The 9,773-nt window shown below is 38.6% G+C and overlaps 1 protein-coding gene across 1 annotated transcript; it reads right to left on the bottom strand.

The window, feature by feature from the left end:
* Positions 1 to 222: 222 nt before the first annotated feature.
* LOC116309973 (proteinase-activated receptor 2-like) lies at positions 223 to 9,226 on the bottom strand. The gene is made up of 3 exons (XM_039621621.1): positions 9,029 to 9,226; positions 855 to 1,045; positions 223 to 732 (listed from the first exon to the last, which is right to left on the bottom strand). The coding sequence occupies exons 1-3, from the start codon at positions 9,224 to 9,226 to the stop codon at positions 234 to 236; spliced, it is 888 nt and encodes a 295-aa protein (XP_039477555.1). The 3' UTR covers positions 223 to 233.
* Between the last annotated feature and the right edge of the window lie 547 nt (positions 9,227 to 9,773).

Here is a 9,773-nt window from a genome sequence, read left to right as displayed (position 1 = left end):
CTACCATTGACATTGGCAGTAAACAAGTCATTTAATCTTCTTAAATGAACAAAGATTAAAATTAATTAATTAATGAATTAATCAGACAAACAAAAAAGTAAACCACTGACATGTTGATTGTATTAATTGATACATGTTATGTACATTTTAACAGTCATTTCCCAATACTCCAAAATCATGCGTCACTTATCCACATTGAGGCGATTCAGAAATTGCACAATTTCCTTCTGATTTCATGTTGGTGTCACTGAAGTTCTGATATTGTCGTTGTCCACTTTGCAACAATACAGACAGCTCAAAAGCTTGTTTACGATCGATTTCTTAATGAAAAAGTACAAAATCAAGTCTAAAAGGGGATTCAACTGAATTAAACTGCAGGTAATGTTAGACACCAATAAGAATGTGTTATAGTCTATAGTAGGCGCCTGATAGAAACATTCCATTTTGATTCTGGGCACAAACACCAATATGTAAATAAGCACCACCAGCACCAAAACTGCCACAATTCTTCGTTTTTCATCAGAGGGGACACTGGATGCAGACACAGCTTTAATAGTTCGAATAAGGAAGAAAAAGAGAAGAGGAAGGGGAATGATGAGCAAGGCACCAAAAATGTTTGCATTTAAGAGGCCAACAAAAACAGAAATGATCCAGACTGAGACACAGACCACCACAGTGATCTTGTTCGTTCGTCTGTGTTGGTACCACAGTGGGTGGGCAACAACCAAATACCTGTTATACAAGAAAGACACACAAAGGAGTAGACATGGAGAAGTATGGAAAAGATATACTAATAAAAACCAATAAATGCTCAGAGAATTATGTAGCTACAAACACACAGCACAGATATTTACCTTTCCATGGAGAGACACACCATGAAGCCAACACTGGCCATCACACCACAAGGGTAGATAAAATAAAAGAATATTATCCGTGTGAGGAAGTCCTTGACACCTGACATGTGAACGACCATACAGAAGAGCTGAACAAGGTCAGCAATGTGAAGACTGATGACATAGATTTGACCGATGTGATCATTTCGCCCCTAAAGAAAAACAAAGTAAAGTATAAACATGTTCAGTCAACACAATTTATTCATTATGGTTTCCACATAAACACATTTCATATAACATGCTGCATACTAAAGACTTGCAGATTAATACTTGTTCTTATTTAAGTCTGTTTTCTCTTTTTCTTTGCCAGATTTGGAGCTTGGGATGAAGTATTAATCTAATAATTATGAGGTGATATTAGGTTGTTTTCACATTATAGACTACTCTCGGGGGGATCATGGTTCAAGAGTTGGCACCTACTGCCTACTGGTGTTGGCCAGAGGGGCCGATGGCGCGATATGGCAGCCTCGCTTCTGTCAGTCTGCCCCAGGGCAGCTGTGGCTACAACTGTAGCTTGCCTCCACCAGTGTGTGAATGTGAGAGTGAAGAGAGTGAATGAATAGTGGAATTGTAAAGTGCTTTGAGGGTCTCGAAAAGCGCTATATAAAATGCAATCCATAATAATTATTATTACTACCGTTTGTGACTTAGAGAGAGTTTTACATGCATTTGTGACCACTTGCCTTGATTATTGTAATGCACTTTCTCTAGGTATTGATCAGGCATCACTATCATGCTTAATGATAGTGAATGCAGAATGCTACTGCTGACACGCAGACACCAGCACATGACCCCTGTTCCTGCCTCTTTACACTGGTTGCCTGTCCATTTTAGAATTAATTTTACAATTGTATTGTTTGCTTTTAAAGTTTCAAATGGTCTGCTTCCTACATACCTGTCAGACCTTCTACACCTATACACTCCACAAAGGTCTCTCAGATCAACTGACCAGCCACTCCTTGCTGTCCCAATGTCGGGGGAACAAGTGTTGTGGCCCCTCCATAATAGGCTGGCCCCTACACTTGAAATTTTTAAATCACTTTTAAAAAAAACACACCTTTTTTCCAAGGCGTTTAGTAGTACCAGAGTAATTGCATTTATTGCATATTTTATTAATTTTTATATTTTTTCCATTTATTTATTTTATTGTTAATTAGCTTTCTTTGTCTGTTTAATGTATGGTTTTTAACTTCTATCACTATTTTATACTGGAAAGCACTTTGGTCAACCATGTTGTTTTTAAAGTGCTCTATAAATAAAGTTGGATTGAATTTGATGCTACAATGCTAAAATATATGGAAAAAAAAGGTGTTTGAATATGTACTGTATAATTAATGGTAAAAAGACTTATTTCTATAGCACGTTTATACTCAACTACACACACGTTTAATGTTGTGGCTTGTTAAGGGCATTTGTTATGGAGGATTAAAACTGAGCATCAGTTGCATAATGCTAAACAATGATTTTTTGTATTGAACTTAATTGATTTGTCTATGGTGCTGTACCAGGAATTCCCACTAATAAGTTAAATGAATGGTTGTTAAAAGTGAAACTTTTATTGTGAGCACTGACAAAAAAAATGACTCAAGATCTATAAAAGCTGTATTAGTAGTTGGGTTGTTACATTGGGCAATACATTTTTGTTATTTGCAGCATAGGACAGTTTATTAAAGCATTATTAGACCAGAAATTACAGCTGCGATATTCAAACTGCTTTAAAGTCTTTGGGCATCCAAACACTAATTTCAATTCAAAATTTATTTGTATAGCACATTTAAAAACGAATGAGTTGACCAAAGTGCTTCACAATCGGTTAAAAACAAGAGAAAACAATAGAGAAACGAATATAGATAAATTAGGCTAAAGTAAAATAGTGAGTTTTATGACGCGATTTAAAAGACTGAATAGACTCTCAATCTCCTCTGGCAGATTATTCCAGAGTCTGGGGACCTGATCTCCTCTATGCTTCAATCGAGACCTTGGTTGTGCTAAGAGCATCAGGCTAGATGATCTCAGTGCTCTTTTGGGGTCATACATGTTGAGTTCGTTTACATAACCAGGCGCCATATTATTTAAAACTTTAAGTGTAAATAAAAGAATCTTAAAATCAATACGATATTTTACAGGGAGCCAGTGTAAATTTGCTAAAACTGGAGTGATGTGTTCATACATTCTAACACCTGTTAAAAGACGTGCAGCAGCATTTTGGACTAACGGCAAGCGATGACGAGATGAGTGTTAAAGACCCAAATAGAGAGAATTGCAGTAGTCCAGTCTAGTGGTGATGAAGGCATGAATAAGTGTTTCTAGGTCTCTTGGAGGAAGATAAGGGTTAGCTTTGGCAATTTCACGTAACTGATAAAAAGGAGCTATCTAAAAACACTCAGAGATTCCTTACAGTGTGAGAAAGATGAGAAGCAAGAGGACTGAGGTAGAGCAGGGCGATATGGCCAAAAATATATATCACGATATATATTTGAAAATTTGCGATGACGATATAATTTCTCCGAGACAAAATACAACTCCACAACTTTACTAGCGCAAAAAAAACCCAAAACCCATCCATTTATTTTCACTTAAACAAGCAGCTGTTTTTTTATGTGTATTAAAGCTATATAAACATTTAACAGTGCAAATGCAAATTCCTTGCTGAAAGTTTAACCAAAAGGCATTTCCAGTAGAAATGGGCTGACAAATCCTGAGCATAACCATGTATAATATCCACTTAAGTTAAAAAGAGGTGCTTTGCAACATTAAACTACAGTGTGCCAAATAAAAAAGTCAAATATGCATTTTTCGGACCATGAGGTGCACGGGATTATAAGGCACATTAAGCGAAACAAAGCAGTCAGATAAATCAAACTTTATTCAACTCATTCTTCTTGCTTCCTCCACTTCTGTACCATTGATTCATTAATGCTGTATTCTATCACAGCTGCTCTATTCCCGTGTTGTTGCAGTATATTAATGACTAACCTTCTATTGTGGATGGATTATCTCAGTTGTTCTCCTGACTGAAGTTTGGTCCGTTTACAGCAGCGGTCCCCAACCTTTTTTGCCTCACGGACCGGTTTATGCCCGACAATATTTTCATGGACCGGCCTTTAAGGTGTCGTGGATAAATCCAACAAAATAAAACTAGTACCGGTACCGAAAAAAGAAGATTTATTCATAACACACGTGAAAAAAACCCAGGAAAACCGAGTTAACGATAAAAATGATAACAAAATAACGCTGAAAACCGATAAAAACCCTGAAAACCATACATTTCACACCTGAGCCTCAACTCTCGCGGCCCGGTACCAAACGACTCACGGACCGGTACGGTCCGAGGCCCGGGGGTTGGGGACCGCTGGTTTACAGCATCCTGCCATGCGATTGCATTTGTCCCTAACTATCAGGAACCTTAATGTTAACTTTTATCAAGTGGAAAAAAGTTAGCGTTCATCCTCCAGCTTCACTGTTTATGTTATGCTAACATAGCTGTGTCGCTAGCGATCACGTAGCACATCATTATATACCAGCTAGCCCAACTTCAGTAACCCTACAATCGTCACTGCTGTTTAGGTTCCTGTCTTCCTTTATGTTGGAAGTGATAGCAGAGCTGTGCGTTTGAATTTTTTCAGAAATCTCTCAGTCAGGACATGCTATATCATGCTTAGGTAACTAGCGAAACTAGCGAGCTAACTTCCGCTAACGTCTAACTCCGTTAAATGTAATAAATTCTGTTTTCATGGATGCCTGGATGTTAAACTTCATAGTTACACCTGGTAAAGCAGCAATGCTGATCGTTTTATTAAAGATGAAAGAATTTAGACAGTTTTTAACTCTCAGTGATGCTGCAGTTTTTGTTTGACTTTGGGACCTGAAGCGGACGGAGTTTAGGACCCAGATTACTCCCAGCAGTGTTGCCAACTCCTCAGTAGGGAAAAATCGCTATCCGGTTGTTCAGTCTGACGTCACTGGCCGTGTCTGGGCCTAAACTCCGCTGCAAGTCCATATCAGTGTTGACAACTTAGCGACTTTGTCGCTATATTTAGCGAGTTTTCAGACCCCCTAGCGACTTTTTTTCTTAAAAAAGTCGCTAAAAAAAGACGTGAAAGCGCGTATCGCTTTTACTCTCAACAAGCAGCGGGTGCTGTAACACAGTCAGTTCTTCTTTTACTCTTTTACTCTTCTGCTGTTTTGTGGATCACAAGGTTTAAAACTACTTATAAACACACACACACACAAAGCAACTCCACCAGAGTGCCTATTTCGGATCACTTTTGCCAGTCCAAGCCCGGGTGAAGGAGCAGGGTTGGAATTGTGACATTAAAAAAAACAATAATTGCTAAAAGAAATTTAATTTGTAGTTCTAAATAAACTCTAAATGCATTTAGGACGTTTTTTACTCACTTTATGTCTCTTCCACGATGTTATTTCTCTCTCCAACAACATAGGTTACAATTATATTAGCATGACCAATTATGCAAATTAGGTGATGACGTCATTTAGCGACTTCTAGCGACTTTTAGGACAACCAATAGCGATTTTCCTTACTGAGGAGTTGGCAACACTGGTCCATATATCAAACGATCACTGTGGCATTACTGAGAGTTGAAAAACTGTCTAAATTCTCTCATCTTTAATAAAATGATCAGTGTTCTGCTCTACCAGGTGTAACAATTGAGTTTAACATCCAGGCATCCATGAAAACGGAATTTATGACATTTAACGGCGTTAGAAGTTAGCTCGCTGGCTTCTATCTAAATACAATATAGCATGTCCTGACTGCGGGGTTTTGGAAAAAATTTAAAACGTACAGCTCTGCTATAACTTCCAACATAAATGAAGACAGAAAACTAAACAGCAGTGACGTTTGTAGGGTTACTGAAGTTTGGCTAGCTGGTATATAATGATGTGCTACGTGACCGCTAGCGACACAGCTATGTTAGCATAACATAAACAAGCTAACTTTTTTCCACTCGATAAAAAGTTAACGTGAGTGTTCTCGGTGGTCAGGAACAAATGTAATCGCATGGCAGGATGCTGTAAAAGGACCAAACTTCAGCCAGGAGAACAAGTAAGATAATCCATCCACAATACGAGGTTAGTCATTCATATACTGCTGCATGGGCTGAGCTGTAGTTACATCGTAAGGTTTTAAAAACTAGGCTTAAATAAATGATTAGCAGTAATAAAAGCCGAGGGAGGTCAACAGTGATCACTGACTGTTTTAGGAGCTTTTTGAGATTAAATAGAAGAAAATACAAAACATTAAACATGTTAACAACACAAAAGCCATATTAAACGCAGACTACTTTAGGCCCGGAAGTAGGATTCGTCACTGAACAACCGGATTGGCTGTCCTAAAAGTCGCTAGAACTCACTAAATGATGTCATCGCCTAATTTGCATAATTGGTCATGCTAATGTAATTGTAACCTACATTGTTGGAGAGAGAAATAACATTGTGGAAGAGACAAAGTGAGTAAAAAATGTCCTAAGTGCATTTAGAATTTATTTAGAACTACAAATTAAATTTCTTTTAGCAATTATTGTTTTTTAATGTCACAATTCCAACCCTGCTCCTTTTGCCGGTCTAAGCTCCGGGCTTGGACCGGCAAAAGTGACCCGAAATTGGCACTCTGGTGGAGTTACTTTGTGTGTGTGGGTGTGTGTTTATTAGTAGTTTTAAAACTTGTGATCCACAAAACAGCATAACAGTAAAAGAAGAACTGACTGCGTTACAGTGAGTGCGGGAGCAGCGGCTTCGCTCATGCGCGATTCATTTGCAGTTTGGACGCATAGGTGTGAATGTCTCCTGCCCTGATAGCAGCTGGGGGAGGACTATCCTCCGCCTGTGAGCTCTTTGGCACGGGTGAGGTGCCCACGGCAGCACCACTGAGTGATACGTTTTCACGTCAAAAAGTCATAATAAATAAGTCTCCAATAACACCAAAAAAAGTCGCCAGACTTGTCGCTAGTCGCTTTTAAGAAAAAAAAAGTCGCTAAGGGGGTGTTAAGGTTCAAAGTTGGAGAAAAGGAGTACGGAGGGCTCACAAGCAAATAACAACTCTGGTCCGGAAGATGTGATCAAAGCGAAGATTTATTGTTTACACGCGTGGAGTCCGAAGCTGGGCAAAGTCAGCAATCGAACTGAACTTAAAATACTTAGACAAAGGTTTTATAGGGTTGAGACAACAAAGCCCCCTCTTTTGCAAAAACAGACAAAGTACAGCTTACGTCAACTTAAACCACAAAATGTTCCGTGAACTTTAACATAGTTTTAAAGAACATTGTCTCCAGGTCGGTGCTTCCCCTCAGCTCGTCTTCGCTGTCGCTTCCCTGGGACATCTGTTGCACTTCCTCTAAGTACTTCGGCACACTTCTGCATTTGCAGCAAAAATACATCTTCACTTCTGCCCTACCAAAATAGATCTACTATGGTGTGTATGTGTGTGTGCGTACACGTGCGGGGCGCGTGCATGCTGTGTGTGTACTGCGTGACGTGTCATGACCTCTCTCACTATTTGTCTGTCTGTACGTGCAGAGTTTGCATCTGCTTTCTGAACCTTAGTTGACCTCAACTTAAGCAACCAACCAGGCTAAGGCCATCCTGTGTGTAATGATCTTGACTTATATGTAAAATATATAAACAACTGTTTCAATCTACCACAACTACTTAAGGCTTAATCCGCAATAAATGCATAATAAACACCCTACTCTTAACTTGCAGTTAAACTCTGGCTTCAGTTTCACTTCTGCAAAAACATGCTCTGCAGACGCGTTTCCTGTCTCATTTTGGCACAGAGTGTATTTTCCTGTCTCTGCCCTCTACACTGAGATCATAGAAGCATTAAAAACATTTAAATTATAGATTCAACTCAACCGTTTAAAGTGGTTCTTCTTGGACCTGTAATAAAGGCTAATATAATACCAATATATTTGAACATTTGAATGCATCTAAATGCAACATCACTATTAACATGAAACGGTAATGATGATTATCAAAATAGCAGCAAATAATAGCAGGAAAATATTTCTCCCCTTCACAGGGGTCTGAAAACTCGCTAAATATAGCGACAAAGTCGCTAAGTTGGCAACACTGACTCCCAGATTTACGAGCACCTTAGTCCGACAAATACGGGCCCGCTTGCATGTTCTACAAAAAAAAAAAAAAAAAAAAAAAAAGTGCTTTGTTGTGTATCTGACGGACAAACACCAAACCAGTGAAGTTGCACCATTTTTAAAAACCAATTCTGGTTCATCCGTTTCACTCAACAACCCGCTTTCCCCCCCTTCTCATTCTCCGTTGCCGCCGTGCTTTCTCGGCCATGTGCGTATGAAAACAAAGGCACTGCGCATGCGGGTTTTACCCATATTCTATCGCGATATTTCATTTTCTTATCGTTGCCTAACATTGTACCGGTATTACCGTGAACGGTATAATATGGCCCAGCCCTAGACCGACGGTATCAGTTAACATGTTCAAAGGGGCATGAGTTCCAAAAGCCATAACTTCAGTCTTATTTTCATTGAGTGTAAGAAAATTCAGTGTTAACCAGTCTTTAAAATCATGTAAACATTTAAGCAAAGGCTGTAGTGGGACAGAGACAGCCAGTCTGAAGGGGAAGTAAATTTGGATATCATCAGCATAACAATGAAAGGGAATGTTGTATTTCCTAAAAATAGATCCCAAAGGCAGCGCGTATAAGGAGAACAAAGTTGGACCCAAAACAGACCCCTGTGGCACACCACAACACATAGGGGCAGAGTAAATGTTTAGCCACCTGTAAATAGTGTTTAACTTTGCAGTCTGTATTTAATAGGGTGAGTTCAAAGTTGTAACTATGAATGCTAACAAAAACAGCCCATTTAGCACAGGTAAACTGCTCCCCTTACCTTCAAAAAGAACAGGTTAATCGCTTTTGATGTAATGTTTTCTTTCATTTAAATAGTTATGACGTTGCCCAGTCAACCTTCTTAATTAAATTAACAGATATTTTTGCTCTTATTTAGTGTGGATTCGGGCAACTGAAATCGTAATTTTTAATTTATTAGTCAGTTTATTCCACTCCTATGAAATTCAGTCAAAGTGAACCATACAAAACACAGATCGTAGTAAAACAATCTTATTCACAATATACACACCTGCATACAAAGTAAAAAGATGGCCAGTGGGGTCAAAGGAAGGCTGACACAAACAATTATCCATGTCAAGGTGTCAATGCTGTCCTCATTATACCAGCAGAAGCTCTGTGGATATGTGTAGTTCTGGTAGAAATCGCTGTAGTCATAATTAGCTTCATTGCAGCTGCTGGTAGTTGCATTTTGGGTTTGTGAAGTCATATTAACTTTCTTTACAGAGAAACCTTTAAGATAGAAATCAAAAGTTAATAACAGTGTTCAGCTGCATGTTGCAAGCTAATGCAAACTCAATGTAATTTATGGTTAACTTCTCTCACTGGTGTTTCATTGTGGGAGGTTTTCAACTTCACTGTACTTCTCAGTATATTACTTTCTCAAAAGAATACATCAAACATTAACAACTATTTGGTAAATTAGAGAGAAGACTGAATGGCATGTTCCTGAGCTTTTAACCCCATGAGCCACACTGAACTGTACTAGTAGCAGTATAAATGTAGTATTGGACTCAAGTTCATTTGAATGAGTATAAATGTTCAGCCTTTGGACTGGTGAAACCTTTTCAAGCCTTATCTAAAATGTAAACTCACAAACAACAAATTAAACATAGAAAAATGAAAACAAACAAAAACACTGCCAAAAGAAAACGAGGTACGACACGACAAAAGGAAAAGGAAAACACGGGGCTTAAATATACAGACAAGTAATGAGGGAATGGGAAACAGGAGGGAGACATAGCTGGGATTAATTA

The sequence above is a fragment of the Oreochromis aureus genome, linkage group 13 (genome assembly GCF_013358895.1).
Source record: "Oreochromis aureus strain Israel breed Guangdong linkage group 13, ZZ_aureus, whole genome shotgun sequence".
Classification (NCBI taxonomy): Eukaryota; Metazoa; Chordata; class Actinopteri; order Cichliformes; family Cichlidae; genus Oreochromis; species Oreochromis aureus.
The sequence above is the reverse complement of the archived record's forward strand: the minus strand, read 5'-3'. Positions and strand labels throughout refer to the sequence as shown.

What these genes read in the sequence shown, in the direction of transcription:
- LOC116309973 (XM_039621621.1), bottom strand. Translation starts at nt 9,226, where the DNA reads ATGACTTCACAAACCCAAAATGCAACTACCAGCAGCTGCAATGAAGCT. An exon ending in TCTTTTTACTTTGTATGCAG is followed by an intron (nt 1,046 to 9,028) that starts GTGTGTATATTG and finishes GTTTTTCTTTAG; the next exon opens with GGGCGAAATGATCACATCGG. An exon ending in GTGTGTCTCTCCATGGAAAG is followed by an intron (nt 733 to 854) that starts GTAAATATCTGT and finishes CTTGTATAACAG; the next exon opens with GTATTTGGTTGTTGCCCACC.